This window comes from Triturus cristatus, chromosome 5_2, assembly GCF_964204655.1.
Source record: "Triturus cristatus chromosome 5_2, aTriCri1.1, whole genome shotgun sequence".
Taxonomy (NCBI): domain Eukaryota; kingdom Metazoa; phylum Chordata; class Amphibia; order Caudata; family Salamandridae; genus Triturus; species Triturus cristatus.
This window is the reverse complement of record NC_140588.1, coordinates 972,287,404-972,306,247: the sequence shown is the minus strand read 5'-3', so window position 1 is coordinate 972,306,247 and position 18,844 is coordinate 972,287,404. Positions and strand designations below refer to the sequence as shown.

General features: G+C 44.2%; 1 protein-coding gene across 1 annotated transcript in view; it reads left to right on the top strand.

Moving 5' to 3' along the window:
- CAPN6 (calpain 6) overlaps nucleotides 1-18,844 on the top strand; it is a 533,527-nt gene that overhangs the window by 217,468 nt on the left and 297,215 nt on the right. The window contains exon 3 of the mRNA XM_085608187.1: nucleotides 12,968-13,099. Within this exon, the coding sequence (XP_085464313.1) occupies nucleotides 12,968-13,099 (132 nt within the window). The remainder of the gene's footprint in view (nucleotides 1-12,967; nucleotides 13,100-18,844) is intronic.

Below are 18,844 nucleotides of genomic sequence, written 5' to 3'. Positions count from 1 at the left end.
AATCCTCGACAACGTTCCATCTGGATATAATCCATCTGGAGGACTTCAAAAGGGTGATCGGGGGTTTGAAATCCACCCTGGTCTACAGGTACGCCTTTTCCTGGATTGAACTGACAACAAATCATACAGGTACGTACTTTCTGTTTAGCTGCTGCTCGCAAGTGTTTATTGAACCAAATGTGTTGAATACTGTCTAGCATAGCTTTCTCTCCTAGGTGCGCTGGACTATGTATTGTGTTAATGATGACCTGAACCATTGAGTCGGGGAGAAACCATATAGATTTTCCCTTCGTCATCCATCCTTGATCCGTTTGGATCCCTCCTAATTCAGCCCATCTCTTTATTTCTTCTGGTGTAGCATGTGTCTGTATGTCAATTACATCAAGGGTGGGAGCCTTAACTGTCATGCAGTGTGTTGGTGTCGGAACTATTGTCTTTGTCGTGTCAGTTGGATGAGTCTGATTCTGAGCAGTCTGTTTAGCTGTTCTGTCAGCTAGGTCGTTACCCTGAGAAATAATGTCCGTCACTTTCGTATGGGCTTTGCACTTCATGATAGATATTGAAGTAAGCAGATGTATTGCATCTAACAGAGCTTGAATAAGGGGACCGTGCTGGATGTGGGCACCGTGAGAAGTTAAATAACCTCTCTCTCGCCAAAGTACGCCGAAGTCATGGACGACTCCGAATGCATAACGTGAATCTGTATATATGTTGACTTTCTTATTTTTGGCTTGAATACAGGCTTGTGTCAGAGCGATGAGCTCTGCTGCTTGAGCTGACAAGGTATCGATACAATTTGTTTCAATAATTTCAGTATCTGTTGTGACTGCATAAGCGGCCACTAACTCTCCTGTATTTGTTCTCATGCATGAACCATCTACATATAATGTCAGGTCTGGATCTGATAATGGGATATCTGTCAAGTCTTGTCTGGGTTTCGTCGTAATAGTAATAACTTCAATGCAATCATGTGCCAATGGGTCTGTTCCATTTAATGGCAAAAGTGTGGCAGGATTTAATGTACTACAACGTCTGATTTCTATGTGTGGCTGGAATAATGTTAATTCATAACCCGTCAGTCTTGCTATAGTCAAGTGTTGTGTTTGGGTCCGGTTCAGGAGAACCTCTACTGCGTGTGGTACTTGTACTGTCAATTGATGTCCTAACACTATGGCGTCGCTTTGTCTGATTGCTAAAGCTGTTGCTGCGACTGATTTCAGGCACGCAGGAAGAGCCTGAGCTACGGGATCCAATGTACTAGAAAAATAAGCACATGGCTTGTGTGATCCTGCTTGTTCCTGCGTGAGTACTGACAAAGCAGTACCTTCACGTTCTGTAACAAAAAGTGTAAAACGTTTGCTGTAACATGGCGTTGCTAAAACAGGTGCTTGGCATAAAGCTTTCTTTAAGTTTTCAAAAGCTTGTGTATGTTCCTGAGTCCAAGGGAGGACAGTCGGTGTCGCTGCCTCCTGTGTTGTCAACTGAATGAGTGGTTTAGCTAAAAATGCATATTGGGGGATCCACTGCCTACAGTACGAAGTGAGGCCTATGAAGGCCCGTACCTCCTTTTGTGTCTTGGGTGGTGGCATGTTTACAATTAACTGGATGCGATCAGGTGTGAGCTGTCTCCCCCATTTGGACAGCAAGTGCCCTAGGTACACAACTTGCTGGACACAGAATTGTAGTTTCGAAGGGGACACTTTGTGCCCCTTGTCGGCTAAGAAATGTAAAACCGTCAGTGATGCTTTTTCACATTCAGGTTCGCTTCGTGCGGTGATCAGCAGATCATCGACGTATTGAAGCAGGGCAGTGTTAGCTGGCATGTGAATACTGTCAAGTTCTCTTTTCAGTGCTTGGCTATAGATGCTGGGGCTTTCTGTGAATCCTTGAGGTGCGCGTGTGAATTTAAAACTTCGTCCATTTAAACTGAATCCGAACAAATATTGGCTTTCCGGATCGATTGGGACGCTAAAGAAAGCGTTCTTGAGATCAATTACAGTAAAGAACGTTGCTTCTGAATCTATGGCCATTAATAATGAAGAGATATCTGGGACCACGGGGTATTGTGGTACAATGCATTTATTTAATTCTCGCAGATCAATAACTAATCGGTATACTGGTGGTGCTTTTGGATCAGTTCGTTTAAGAATCGGAATTATCGGGGAATTACATATATTGGAGTCGGTTTCTACAACCACTCCTTGTGCGATGAGCTCGTCAATGATTTGCAGTAAAGCCACAACAGCATATAGCGGTAATTTGTATTGTCGCATTCGTGGTAGTACCACTCCTGTTTTGAGTGTGACTCGATATGGGGTAATGTGCATACAACCTACATCAGTGGGGCCTTGTGCCCATAAATGTGCAGGTAGATTCTGTAACCGGTGATCCATGTCTCTAGACACGTAGTGACCCTTAAAGTCACGCAAAAAGAGTCGCACTCCTTCCGGAGAACAACATATTACAGCTCCTAGAGCCTTCAATGTTTTTATACCTAACAAGTTTTCTGGACATGATTTCGTAAGCAATAGATCTGTAGTCCGTGTTAATGGACCGACTGTAAATGCAAGTGGTTGCGATACTTCGTTAATAGTAGGCTTTCCTGAAAAACCAAGGGAAATATTTTGTGAGCCTGAGAGGGGTGCCCCTGGGACTTCGCTGTGACTGATCGTGGTTCTGCTTGCCCCTGTATCGAGTATAAACTTTCTGTCTTTCCCTAATACTTGACTCTGTACGTAAGGACCCTCTTGATCTACGGGAACCTCGATAAGGGGTAGGCCAACTTCCCTCTCTAGGCTATTTCATGTGTAGCATTGATACTCTGGATAGTCATTTTGTGCATACTGGTACATTTGTTGTGTCGTGTTTTGTATTGCAGCAATAGGCTGTGGCTGTTGTTGTGGTTCGGTCTGTTGTGCAGCTGGCAAAGGCTGTATATTCTGAGGTACTTGTTGTTGGATCTGATCCTGTCTAGGCGGACGTGGTCTCTCTTTTGTTATACCCGTAGAGATATTATGTTTCAAAACTGCGCAATCGTGTATATAATGACCTGGCTGTTTGCAATAGTTGCATGTCCCTCTAACAGGACCTACTGAATCATTGGACTGTGTCATACCCTTTTTATGACCGTCAGCTGGAACTGACTGAGCAACAAGCATTTTCATTTTCGTGTCTTTCATACGTTTTTGTTCATGTTCTTGTTCTTCTCTAATTCTATTGTGATGATATTGTAACATTTGTAACATCTGTGACGGTGTGTTACCTTGCCAAGTACTCTCAAATTTTAATACTCTACTCTTAACTTGGGGCAGGGAATTTTCAACTAATTTTGTCACAAACAGATGTGGATACGACTCACTACTTGCTTTTATACCACTATTAATACCAAAACATTTTTCAAATCGGGAATAGAAATCACTAGTGTCTTCATCCTGTTTTTGTTTACAGGCTGAGATTGCACCCCAATCTTCCTTTTTCGTAGTTAATAAACGTGGTAGTACCTGTACTAATAATCCTGGTAATGCTGTAGTCCTTTCCCCAAGCCCTGAACCTGCAGCTCGGGCCTTTTCTTCGTTTTCTAATGCTGTCCAATCTATCTTTTGGTCTCCCACCTCCCATTCCTTTTCTTTGAGTTTCTCGTAAATACCGGCGGGTAATAGGACTTTTAATATTTTCATAATGTCAGGGTAAGTATACATGAGTAACATGTCTTTTATCTCACGGTGGAAACCTGCTGGGTCTTTGTCATGGCTAGGTACTACTTTCTTCATTTCTAATAATTCAATTTTAGTTATGGGTGCATACACAAACACGCGTTTAAAATTATTGTCCTCACCTCTTATTGGGTGCACTTCGCGTAAGGGATTCTGTCTGTCTATGTGATACGTTTTTCTTTCCATCTTGGGGGGAACTGAAACATGTTCTGGGCATACGAAGACAATGTACTGATGTCGATATTCTAGAATTTCTTTAATTAAATCAGTACCTGAACCTCTCCATTGATTCGTGAGTAATTCTATCAGTATATCAGGTAGGGGACCAGGATCGGAGTGTTGGCTTCTATATAATATAAGGAGGTGTTGTATCATGTATATGCCAGCTAAACGCTGTTCGTCTGGGGTAAGATTCAAAAACGTGTGTGCCAACGCATCATCACTGTATTTTTCAGAACTGTCAGCCCATTGTACCGCTGGCCTGGCTAATTCTTGTTCATCCATAGAATCGAGCATATGATACCCCCTTCGATCTCGGAGTAATTTATCAGCAGCCTGGAATAAGTGTTCAGGGGACTTAGTATTTAACATAGGGGCTTGAAAATGTCTGTTATATTCTGGACGTATCGGACGTGTCGGGTCATTAAAGTATCTGGTATTGTTACAAGGTCTTCCCCTACCTACATAGGCTATCGTTTCTAATTGTCCTGTGGGCATTTCTGATTCTTCCTCCTCCTCTCCCTCTGATTCAGTTTTGTCTGCCTCCATTCTGGCTTTATGTGTTCGTTCTACTTCTTTGCGGATCTTTCGGCACATAGCTGCTATACATGTCTGTTTATCATGTTTTCCCTCGGATATATTCTGACCCCATCGGGTAAGTACTTGCATTTCATCCTGGTCTACCTCGGACCTATCTCTGTCTCTGATCAAGCAGTTTATGAAGAAATGTAACAGTTGTCTCTGTATATCCGCTTTCTGGTATTCCATGGCTTCGTCAATACTTTCAGGGCCTTGCCCTGTTTGGACAAAGCGATATATATTGTCTAAATGTTTAATCATTCCTGGTAGCGTCATTAAATATAGTGAAGCCCGTCGTATACGTAGTGATGATAGCAGCATTCTATCATTTTTACCGGGCACTGGATCATATCTACAATCTACAAGATGTTCCTTAAACATGTCGGACGTTGCTATTTGGGGTGTACGTTGGTTTGCTAAATCTCTAAGAGACGATTTACTTCGTGATGGTGGCGTGGCAAAAATTGCTGTCGCACCTTCTGAGGTGCTAGGCACAAAAGGATTTGTGGGGTGTAAGGTAGAGACTGTGGATGCAGGAAAAGCGGTGGAAACAGATGGACCTGTGGGATTGTGCGGAGGAGTTTGTTGTTGCGGATGTGGGGGCGGATGATCTCGGCGTTGAGCACCATCGACAGGTGGCGTGTGTGGTGGACCATTAACATATTCTGGAGCTACATCGTCTAAATAGGAGGAAAGGAAAATATCTTTTGCGGTCTTGGGATGTGCTTTAATCGGGAGTAATGGGGTTGGCAAATCTGTCGGTACTTCCGGGGTGGCCTTAGGTAAACCTTCGGTCAAAAGAGGATACATACCATTCATAAGAGTGTTTCGTTGTCTGTCTATTTGTTCTGTTTTTACTCGGATACCTTCCTCAACTAATACGTTTTCTCGGGCTCTCTTTGAGTTCTCCCTACTTTTCTCTTCCAGTCTGAGCGCTTTCTCTGTACGCCTATGCGATTCTTTACGCCATAGCTCAATAGCATCTTTCTGTGACTGTCTGGCTTTCTTTTTCCATAATTCTTCTTCTACTCTCATGATGCAATCTGCATCCCATGTCCCAGCTGCGGGCCACCTCTGACTTTCTGCTAGATCCTTGGTGTAGTCCACCCATAAGTCAAGATATAATACGGCATCTAGGCCATGTTTATGATACATAAAATACCCTGGAGTGTCCCTAGGTGGAATGGGAACAGCTTCTTCGAGTACTCCTTTTCTAGTTTTGATCTGTCTTAATTTTGAAAAGAACGGCATCTTTAAACCTTGTTACTTGATTCTTACTTGAACACAATGAATACAATAAACACAATAATAAACACTCATTCATACCACAATTTTTGAACACCGTGAAACATTTAACATTTAACATTTAACTTTTAACGAACAATGATAATTAGAAGAAAACTAGTTACTGACATAATACTAATACTAGATGATATTGAATTATATACATGAACATACTGGATATACTGCTAAACAGTACAGATACACTGCTAAAACAGTGCAGACCGGATCTGTGTACCCAAACCCGTCAGGACCGGCACAAATTAATGTGCACGTCTAACTGCCTCCCCAGCAACGGTACTCACCGGGTAGCACGGAACGGAAGGCCTCGGAACTGAACTGAACTGGACCGGACTGGACTCGACTGGACTCGACTCGGAACTTCGGAACCTGGTGGGCCTCTGTATACCTCGGATCTTGCTCTCTCTCAGCTAGGCTCTGGTCGGGATACTTCGCACCTCTCACCGCCTCGTCTGGGTGTTGATCGCAGCCTCAGTCACCCCCGCTTGGCCGGAGGGAGATACAGGAAATCCTGCGGGTACGCGTTTTTGTCCGTCCAGCTGTGGCAGGAGACCGGGCCTGCAACGCACCTCCGGCGCGTGAGATGAGAAAGTGTCCCTATTCGGGCGCCAATTTATGTGGTAAATATTTAAATTACCTGTACTATTTTTTATGTGGTAAAGTCTAGTAAGAATAACGCAGTCAAATAAGAGGCAGAATCCGTGGTATTAGAGGTTCTAAAAAGGACTTTATTCCTTACAAAGGAATTATAGTTCGAACCAGGCAATCTTATTCCATCACCACGAAGGTTCAGGAAGGGATAGGCAATACATTATTGACAAGTAACAATATTTATATGAAAAGCATTGCATTAAGACAGATGCAGGAGGCGTAACAGCTGATAATACAGATAAGAATACACGTACGTAATGAAAATAGGCGTAAATACAGGCGTATACTAGAAACGTCATTTAAAATGATGTCACAAGTGGGTGGATCCATAAGAGAATCCTGTAGTGTCAGCAGAAATATTTGGCAGAGATGCGCGCGCAGCCGCATGACGTGTGATTGACGTACAACTAGAGGGTGAAGGGAACTTGACATTTGGCCCTACATGTGGAGACAGAAGTCTGGGGTGTCAGGACAACCTAGTCCTAAATCATATCTGATATCTTGTGTTTAAGGAACTATATTATCTGGAAGGAAAGGTCTTCTCGGACAGATCCTATTCTATACTGACTGTTAGTGCGTGTACAAGCGTCTATGTGTCTACATGCGATGCGAGGGGGCAGGAATCTTCCATAGTAACAGGGGCTATGAATTACTTGCAAAAAGACAGCGAGGCCGGGCCCTTTGCTCGGTAGCTGGAAGGATGTTTACCTAAACTACTGGACAGGAATGCATTGGATGAGGAGCGGAGCAGATAACTTGAAGGCTGAATACAGTTTTTGGCAGGCAACAGGCCGCGTCAGGCACCGTTAGCCGCGCAGGGAATAAGACAAAGTTCATGGACACGGATGCAGGTCCAAGCTGGAGCATTTCAGAGGCAGAAGCAGAAAAAGGCTTGATGGCAGAATTCGGGGCCTACTCGCCTGAACTACAAAACTAGAAAAGTGAACCACATAAAGTCGGTGGCCTTTCATACTTAGAAATGGAATATTCGACCCATTCATGGCGGATCTGAAAGAGGGCATGTTGACGTTGGACGCACATGTATTTGCGTCTTTATAGCTGGAACTGGAGGGAACATACATGTACTTATAGCATGTACATGGAGCCGTTGGGGTCTAAGATAGGGGACACAATTGACCATAAAAATTCATATTTCCACACCTTGATGAACTGTGCCACTTCATCTGGGGCACTTTTCAGGAGTGCTAGGGTGATATCAGGGAGACTGCTTACTGGGGCCCCTCTCGCTAATAGTTTGGGCAGAGGGCCTTTAATAATTGGTATAGCCCTAAGCAGTAGGCTATAATTCTAAATTATTATCAATATTATTATTATTATTTGTAGCTTTTAAGCTGGGTGCTACTTTACCATATTTATCCTGTTTTTTATTATCAGTTTTACTGTTATAAGAACATAATTATTATTATCACTGTTATTATTATTATCACTAAGTTGCCCTCACAGCTGTTCATAATGTTATTGTAGTTTATATTGGTTATTGTTAGCACGTTTCATACTATCATTAGTAGTAGTAGTAGTGGCAGTAGTAGTACTACTGACAGGACAGCCGTGAAATCCAGATTTTTGCTCTTTTCCCATATTTCTTCTCTGGACATCTGGGTCTGAAAGCCTTTCTTATGCAAACTTTTACGTCCTGAAAAAGTTTGATTGGCGGATTTAATTTCATTTTTGAGATTCTCAGAATGTGGATGGAACGTTATAAACCGATTAACACCATGTCATTGTACATGTGAGAACAATTACTTGCATATGCCCAAAAGTGGCAAGGTCATAACCAAAGCTTTCTCACGGAGAAAGACTTTCTCTATTGGAGGAAATTCATTTTTGAAGTAAAATTGCATCATAGAGCTACATTTTTGCATAAGTAATGACTGTGTAACTACGCTTGCAGAAATGCTTTAAAGTGGACAAAATCAGAATTTCACTAAATAATTTCAGGGGTATTTTTTGGAACCCGTGACTGTTGCAGCTTACTAAGGGTTATTCTTGGAGTCTTTGTGATTTCTAAAACCGGGGGGGCAGGTCCTGTTCCAGCTCCCCCGGCTCAGTCTAGCTGTCCTCTGCCTTCTGTCACCCTCACCCCTCCTGCCTCCGGGGATCCGCTCCCTGAAACTGTGCCCTGCTCTGCCTCTGCTCCAGCCAGAGCGCGTGGTCAGTCAGCCTCTTTTCTTTAGTTAGCTCTGGCTAGTCAGACGCATTGCTGTTAGTTGATTTGCGTCAGTGCCACCTAGTATTGTGTCCACATTGTTCTCTCCTTGTTGCACCGCTTTGCCTCTCCTAACTTTTCTTTGCCTGCTCCTACTTCCCGTCAGCCATCACCCCGCACCCCCTCCCAGGACCTACTTAATGGAGGCTGCAGTGCGGGCGCGTAGCGGATGTGTGTAACGGGTGCACCAGATCAAAGCCCATCTGCGCCGGTCCACACCTGGACCACACCCAGTGCAAGGACCCCTGGCCCTCCAACCATCCACCATTACTCCACCGCCAAGCTACAGGCACTCGACCCTAGGTGCCACAACAATTTCTGCATCACCTCTCCCCAATCAACGGAAGGACCTTTAGCCTGCGCCTCTTCACATGCAATGCCGGATCACGCACCTGCCCAGGAACCCTCTCCACACCCACCCAGAAGACCAATAAAACCACAGAACTACTCCTTTGCATTCTGCTCACCCCCTAATCCCTCTGCAAACATGCCACAGAACTGTGAGACACCATCACAACCCTCACCCCCGACGTGCTCTTCATTACTGAGACCTGGCTCAACCCCTCCTCAGCCCCCGACATCACCATCGCAATGCCCGGGGGTTAAAAGATGATCCATTGTAACCACACCAACAAACACGGAGGAGGTATTGCCATGATCCACAAGGAAACGATCCGATGCACCCCCACCAAATACTCCACCACACCAATCATGAAACATCTGAACTCCCAACTGACTCCAAGATGACCATTAAAGGCACCCTCGCCTACAGACCCCCAGGACCACGACCTGCATTCTGTGATGGAATCTCCGAATTCATCATCCCATTGCCATCAACTCCAAGCACTAAGTACTACTAACTGACCTCAATTCCACCGCGACAACCCCAATGACACCAACTCCAACAATCTCCTGATAAACATGAGCAACATTGGCCTCACCCAACTAGTCGTAGACCCCACACACAGTGCAGGAGACACATTGTATCTGATCTTCACTTCCAACAACAGAATCAAGTACACCCGTGTCTCTGGACTGACCTGGAACAACCACGCCATTATTCAGTTCACAATCAGAGACTCACAGGGCACCACCACCAAGCCACCCAGCTCCTCGCACCACAGCTGGAGCAAAGTAATGATGACCCAATGGAGGCCGGCCCCCTACACCTCCCATCCAGACGCTGCGTCAGACCTGGGGCAGGACATCCAGAACTTCTTCGACTGGATTACCAAATGTGACAAGTGTCACCCCATGAAACCAGCCAAAACCTGCAGAGCTTCAAAATGAGCCAGCTGGTACACACCAGAACTCCGACTATTGGGCAACTGCAAATGACTAGAGAAACAATGACGCACCACCAAAGATCCCGCCGACTGAACATCCTTCAAATCAGCACTCAACAGGTAACACTAATGCACCAAGCACACCTAAAGATAAGCCCTCACAGACCTCATCAAAACAAGCCCCAATAGCACAAAGGAACTCTTCAACATAGTCCAGGAGTTCTACTGCCCATCATTCACAGAGAACACGGTCCACCCTTCCCAAAGAACTCTGCGACACCCTGTCGTAATTCTTCCACAGCAAGCTAGCCTTCATTTACAACAACTTAAACTCCAACTTACCAATGTTGACTTCAACAACCTCAGCCCACCCACAGAAACCACCCACCCGATCACCTCCTGAAATCCTAGCACCACGCAGACCACTACAGCCCTCATGTCCTCAGTCCACTCCAGACCACTCATGGACCCCTGCCCTCACCATTTTTTTCAACCTCGGAACCCAAGAAATCAGCGCGGAAGTCACTACTATTTCCAACGCCTCCATCACCACAGCGATTCATGGAAACACGCAGAGGTCTGAGCGCTCATTAAGAAGTGCTCCACCGACCCCAGCGAACTCCAGAACTAGCACCACATCTCGCTGCTTCCATACCCCACCAAAGTATTCAAGAAGGCCATCAACCACCAGCTCACCAAACACCTAAAACAAAACAACCTGCTTGATGCCCCCCAGTAGAGCTTTCATGCAAACCAAAGCACTGAGACGGCCCTAATCGCTGCCACTGACGACATTAGATCCCTCCTCGACCACCGTGAAACAGCAGCCCTGCTGCTCCTTGACCTCTCAGCAGTATTCAACACCGTACCACATCACACCCTAATCGATACTCAACCACATCAGCATCCAGGGAAGCACCCTCAAATGGATCGTATCCTTCCTCACAGGGCAAATTCAGAGAATCCACCTACCACCCTTCACCTCTAAACCCGAGGCCATTGTCTGCGGTGTCCCCCAAGGAGTGTCCAAAAGTCCCAACCTGTTCAACACCTACATGACACCCCTCACAGACATCGTCGGAACCCACAAACTCAACCTCATATCCTACGCAGACGACACACAACACCTCCTCTTGCTCCCTGAAGACCCCTCGACCACCAGAACAAACTTCTGCAATGCCATGACCAGCGTCGCAGACTGGATGAGGACCAACTGTCTGAAGCTGAACACAGACAAGGCAGAACAGCTGATCTTCTGGAAGAACACCTTCCTGTGGGACAACAGCTGGTGACCCTCTGAACTCAGACCCATCCTCCTACCCACAGCCACACCTCAAACCTCAGCATAATCCTTGACCGCAAACTCACCATGAATCAATGCAGTTGCCTCCTCATGATTCCACACCCTCCACATCCTCAGAAAATTCTTCAAATGCACCCCTTTCAACACCAGTAAAACCGTCACCCAAGCCTCTATCACCAGCCGACTCGACTACGGGAATGCTCCATTCTCAGGAATCACCACCCAACTCTTCAAGAGACTCCAGACCGTACAGAACGCAGCAGCCAGAGTCGCTCTCAACCTACCCAAAGGCACCCACATTACCCCCCCACCTCAAGTACCTCCACTGGTTCCCCATCCAGAAGAGCTGCAAGTTCAAGCTTCTGCCACACACATACAAAGCCCTATACAACCAAAGACCAGCATACATCAACCACTGCATAATCTTCCACTAACCCGCCAGACACCTGTGCTCCACCTTCCTGGACCTCGCTCTCAACCTCTGCATCCACTGCAGCCACAGCAGAGGTCAAACCTTTTCTGACCTGCCGTTCCACCTACGAATATCACCTTACCTGGCAGAATTCAGAAGAGAACTCAAGACCTGGCTTTTCAACCGAGACCACCGATACCCCAGTGCCCAAATGCCCTCAGGGGTGAGGAGCAGTGCTTTACAAAACTGATTGATTGATAGCACTAATTTGCATATTCACTTGCACTAGTCCTGAAAGCCCTGAAACATGCCACCCCTGGTATACTGGCCAACCTGCTTGTGCCATACGTACCCCCATGCCAATTTCGTTCCTTGGGGCAACACCTAGAGGTGGCCCTCCGGGTAAGGAGGGCTCGTGCTGGGGGTTTCTCTTTCCATAGCAGGGCGGCTATCCTCTGGAACTCGCTACCCGCTCACATCCACAGCTTCAACAACTACCTGGAATTTAGAAAGGCAATTAAAACCCACCTCTTTCCTGCACTATAAGCCTGCTCTCTCTGTCCCCTTGAACTTGTCTGTTGTTCTGCTGTCAGCGCCGGGACGCCTCTTTGCAAGGGCAGCTGTTGCGCTTTACAAGTTGTGGTAACACATAACATGACATAGTCTAATAATTTGTGGGTTTTTTTAGGTCCTAATTAAATTTTCTAGCACTGGGATGTGAGTGTGATAGTGATTATTAAAGCCACAAGGTTATCTCCTATATGTTCTAGAAGAAGCAGGTGAAGACACTTATATTGTTAGTATTACCAGTTACTAGTTGCAGGTTAGCCACAGTGTGTCTAGATTTGGGGGAACTGCATGGCAGACATGTTCACGTTTTTTATCTCAACTTTTTTGCATTTTTTTGTAGGACAACATGAAAGCACTTTCTGATACCTTCTACCGCAACTTGCTGTTGGGGTTTTGTTTTTTTATAACATTTTATTTACCTTTTCAACTATATTTCGTTTTTTTTGTACTTTTTTCCATCAAATATATGTTTTTAGCTACCTTGCTTAGGCCATTGTAGGTCCTCTATTTACTAAATTGTAGTTTAGCTAGCTGTTGCACATATACAACACAGCCTTGCTGCCTTTCCCAAGCTGCAAAGGCTGAGCAGGATGTTTGTCATACAAATCAGTTTGCCTTTGGAGTCAATAGTTTGCAGCTTTGTGATTCCCCCAAGCTTAACGCTCCCATCCCTTCCAATTACTAACTCCATCACTTGCATTTCAGGACTTGTGTGAAGACCCCCATCTCTTCGTGGAGGGAATCAGCTCTCATGACTTGCACCAGGGGAAGCTGGGCAACTGCTGGTTCGTGGCTGCCTGCTCCTGCCTGGCTCTGAAGAAGGACCTCTGGCAGAAGGTAATTAACCTGCAGCCCATCACCTGACATGTGTTCACAGTAATGCATAACACTGTGTAAAGCAACATCTGACAGCATGCATTGATGTCAGTGGTACAGCCTAGACATGAAGCATATACATGTCATGAAAGGTGTGTATAATCTGTTTTCAAAGGTTTTCATTTGTAGAAATGATGTTTTCTTCTCAGGTCTTCTGCTTTTGATGTGTATTTTTTATGATCTATAAATGGTTAATGAACTGCATAGTTTGACTTTAGTAACCGACTAGTTGGAAAGGACAGGGCATTTTGGTACAATGATTCTAGCGGCACTGTATGAAAGCGATCAGGGAGTGGTTGATGCATTTCTGTGAAATTACAGTGGCAACCCTTGTTGCCTCAGCACGCGCACTTTTATGTATTTCCTTTCAAGCCGAAGACCATGTTAGGAGGCAGCCGAATCATGATATTCTTACTGTGGCCTCCTAAAATAACATAAATTCCATTTCACGCCCTGCTCCTAGGCGTGTCTCTCTCTACTTTCATTAGGCACGAGTTCTTACCCCTCTCTCTTTGCTTTACTGTCTTTAAACATGTTTAGCCTCTCTCTTCCTACTTCCTGTCGTTTCCGCCTTGTCCTCATCACACATCTTATATACAAACAGGACTGGCTTTAGCACTTGTGGCCCATTTCAGCAATCTTTTTTTTTGCCCCCCTCCTCCCTATGATCTCATGGATTCCCTCTCTACCACCCTCCAACAGTGCACCTCATCTCGACATCGCCCCTCTCTCCCATGCATTTCATTTGTTTTCTAGTGCTACTCATACCAGTGTAGGGTGTCAGAGCACTTTACATCACATATACATTATACAGAGACAGTTAATCATTCATGTGTAAATCTGTCTATAGGAAATGTTACAGAAGACAATGAGGGCCACACAGTGTAGGAATCATGTCATCCATAGTAGTAGGCAGTATATTTGAAGGGTGTTTGGTCTAGAGAAGCACAAAATCTGGATTTAAAACATATCACAATCTTTTGGGTCTGGCTTTACTAATAAGAATGTATTTTTACCATCGCTTTTTAGTAACATTAGGATCATGAAAGACTGGGGGGAAAAACATAATGTTCTACCCTTTACCATGCAGTTTGCATGGAGCTCTTTGACAGTTCATATGTTACTGTGTCTGTGTTATAATAGAATTGTAGCTTATGAACAGCAAGTAACGAGGATCTGGTAAAATGCAGTTCTGTGATCTGCACGGTAAACATCCTTTTCAGTAGGCATATTAACCCTCTGCACTACTTTATGACCAAAACTGCAAGTAGAAAAAACTCAGATCTCTCTCCAGAAGGGACATTAATTACCAGAGTTTTCTTGACATTTTTATTGTTGCCTGAAAACTGCTGGACACACCAGGAACTCTGCAGCAGGTGCTTTTAACCCATAAGGTATTCTTAAATACAGTGTCCCCATAAAATCCCCACCCCGCACCACCCTTACCAAGCTCAGCACCAGATACAGCTGCACCATCTGCATAGCCCTAAAGCCGGCCCTGTATACAATGTTAAACCATCCCATATAGGTGTCATTCAGTCTCAAAACACTTTTTGTATTTTTTATCACAATTAACTCAGTCTCTGTAAGGAATATCCTATAATATGCTTCTCGCCTACTTCTGTTTTTTCCTCTCCCTGTGTTTTTGTCTGGTAAGTGAGGGATGTGGGCGTGGACTTCTAATGTTATAGGTCCTTGCTTCTAAAGGTTTTACCTCACAGCATGAGGGGTTGCTATCACTGCTTAGCAGGGGACCAGACAGCAAATCATTGTGCAATGCTACTGGAATGACTGATCTTTATGGAATTTACCATCTCTTATTGTGAGGTTTGGTCCTTCAGCTTGACTGACCACTGACAAGAAGAAGGTTGTCTCTGAATGATGAATTCTAGTTGCTCCAGTGATCCATGGCTTGTCAATGGTGTGGGTGTGGATGTGGCTGAGGAAGGGGGTTCGCTGTGTTTTATTTGTGTTTCCTACTGCTGAAATTATCTGGTGCCAAAATGGAGGGCATGAAGCAAGGCTCTTGGCCTCTCCACCTTTCTCCTGATTCTCATTCTTTGAAGTCCAGGAAAAAGAGGTGTCATTCGAGACATAAACTTACATACAAACACAAGGGTTGTTCTCAAACTGCTCAGAGTCTGATATATTTTCCTTGCCTGCTGCTTCAGTGGAGAATCTAGTGCTGAGCTGTAAGGAGTTTTTGTCAGCAATCAGCGCGGGGATACACAGTTGTGCAGCCATGCGCTTTATAAAACGCTTTATTATTATTTATTATTATTATTATTAGTGGCTGTGATTCCTGCTGTTCCGAGCGGAAGCCCTTGGCTCCCATGTTTGCTGACATACTATTCTAATATACAGCGGAGGACACCATGGACAAATATTCGCCCCCTCTGCAGCCTCCTAAGGAGCCTAATTTGAAGATGAGGTAACCCCTATTGAGAAGTTTGTGACTGGTGTTCTAGCAGAGTTGAATTTGAAGGTGGACTCTGCTGAGAAATATTTGGATGGACAGACCCTGACTGAAGTCTTAGACTCATGAGGATTAATTTGTGTCATCAGAAGGTGCCTCAGCCTTCTAGATCTACTCCTATTTTGTATGACGCCTTCAACAGATACCATCTAATATCTGTTCCTGGCCTGTGACTGTTACTTAGGATCTGTATTTTTGTTCTTCAGTAATTAGTGAATTCTGAATAGTCTGCAGTGTTATGTTATGTTAACAATTATTTCTAGAGCGCGCGCTCACCAATTGATTTCTTGGCACTTGGTCTAGGATAAGCTGAGGCCGTGTTAATCTGCCCTGCACTTGAATTAATCGTGGGCTTGAGCAAATAGCCAGGTCTTAAGAAGCTTCCTGAATTTCAAGAGTTCCGGGCATGCTCTGATGTTACGTGGCAGGGAGTTCCAGAAGCCAGGCGCCAACACTGCAAATCTAGAACCACCTTGTAGCTTCAGTTTATAGGCGGGTGTGGTTAGCAGGTTTATGTGAGACGAGCGCAAGTTGCGCGTGGGTACATGCCTTTGAACGAGGTTGGAGATGAATTTGGGGCTTCAGCATGTAGGGACTTAAAAATCAAGCAGGCCAGTTTAAAAGCAGTTTTTTTTTACAAAAGGGGCATTTGGTCCTACTATGGTCATGCGGGAGCGTATGAACATATCATGAGAAAACAGATCCGACCTGCTAGTTAGTGCTGCTGTTTCTACTAATAAACAGTCTTAGACCTTTATCTATTTCGAAGGATCTAAATAATTTAATTACTATTTTTAGAGCAATTCATTTGAAAAATTGTGACATTATAAAGACATGCCTGACTAAAAGACACACAACCTGAATAGAACAGTATTCTTGAATCAACAAAAATTGTTAAGCAAAACATGCAACCTAAACCAAATGAAATATTGGAAACAAAGAAAAGTACCAGTCAGGTGATTCATACCATAAACAACCACTTAATCATTTATCAATACATCACTTAGCATACATAGTACAGTGGTTGTTATGCTACTGGGTGAACATTTGAGAATCCAATGTGCATCACTGTTACCCTTGGACCGCTATCATTTTAATGATCCAGTAGGGAGGTGAACGCCGATGCGTTTCGAATCCCGATATTCACTTCGGGATTCTCATCAGGGCTTGGGACTGGACAGGATTCTAGTCCCAAGCTCTTTACAAGTGGGCAAGAGCCAATGAGCAGGTGCACGTGTATACGCGGGACACACTAAAAAAATATTTTTCATAGATTTCTTACTGGAGTTACATGCAGGGCAAGTCAAACATTCTGCGACTGCCCATTTGCAAGTGAACTTTTATCAGTAGGGTGCCCACTCTGAATTTGAAAATACAATGTCTATCTGATGGTACTGTGATAATGTCCCAAAACTGCTCGTAAGTCCGTGATGATTCAAAATCAAGTAATTCACTAATCAAGATACAACAGCTTTGTGAGTTCATCAAAGTTTTTTCCCAGTAAAGCCTCTTCATAGTTTTTTTAGAAGGAATAGGGCACTCCTTAGGGTTCTCCCATAGCTCAATTAGTCCTAAGGAAGCAAAAGACTGCTTAATATGATTGAGCCAATGAATCTTATGGAAATGGCCTGACTTAATTACATCCTGGAGTGCAGTAGCGAAATGAGTCAACTCTGGGGTTGACCAAAGGCGTCTCCAAAGCAACAGCAGGCGTAATCTACATGTACACTATACACGTTTTACTCCCATATCCAAGGTCTCTATATGTCCGGTCGTTGTTCGCTCCCCAACAAATTGTAGCATAATTTGAATCATGTGGGTGATTAACTATAGACAGAATGTCTGGAGGCATACCCATATCTTTAAGTACTTCCCATCGTTTTATACGGTGGACCAAGTCAAAAGCCGATTTTAGGTCTACAAAGGCAGCATAAGTTTGCCTTGTCTAGCAACACAGTAGAAACAATTAGAACACTTGATCTATGGTTGAAACTCCCTTCCTGAACCCAGCCTGAAAAGGGCTTAAGATATTGTTTTCTTCTACCTAGTCTCTCTTTTAGGAACAACCCTATATGCCCATGAAGACCACAGTAACCATATCTAGGTGAAGCTATAGTCCCATGTGACACACTTCTGACACTCCCTCCTGTGTAATTCTGCGGTATGTAACTTAATTATATTAGTTTTATATTATGTTCACATACATGCCTTATAGGATTCATACATGAACAAGTACACAACACTTTCCTCTTCATTTTCAGAAATCCTTTATTTGCTTTTTAGGAAAAAGGTGCATCAGTTCTATACAATGTATCAATATAGTGCAGATGACTCCCTGCGTAAATAGTGAGCATACAAACGGACACAAGGTTGTTGAACAAATTAGGACAAAAAAGGTATTATCTCTGTCTACTTGAGTTCCTCTAGAGCCCAGTCATGATGCAACCAAGAGAGGAAGTGTCGATGTTTGACCTAGAGTCATTAATCTGGTCTCATCCTGACATTGGTCATTTGAATAATGCACCTATAATAGAGAAAAGAGAACTGATTCCATGTCAAAAAGTTATTCAGTGTCCATCATATCCAGATGATCATCACCCATACACACCTACTGGACTATTGTTTCACTTTGATATCCTTTGGGGACAGAGCATTTCTTTGGTCACGGCTATGTAAGGATGTTTCATGGTTAAGTAGATTAAGGTGTTTTCCACTTTATATGCCCATTAAGGCCACTCACATTAAGGGAGAGTACAGTAAGGTTTCTGGGAAATGGACAAGGGTTTGCATGGTACGCCAGAATGTGGAGGTTATTATTTTAGATACAGGGTTACCCAGAGGGAAACATGCAGCACTGAAGGAGTCCCTCTTCAGGCACGCTGATTGGGTCCACACTCAATTGAGAGGAGCGTTAAGGCAAGAAAACAGTTGTAATCGAACGAGTCCCTCATAAGGAACTTTAAGTGGGACTACACACTTGATTCACAGGAGCCCTGCCACAACTATCAACACCATTTCTTGGTTCAAGTCCATACATGGCAAACAGCATGCCTGACATTGGCGCAAGTTGTATATTCTTTGAAGTATGCAGCACCTTAAACATCCAATGGACCTTAACACCTCTGAAGCAAAGTCTTAGGCATTTTCCAGTGATCTAGCACAGAGGATGGTCGGTCTGTTCCTGTATAAGAAACATTGTATGGCCCTGAAGACGATCTCTTCTGAATATG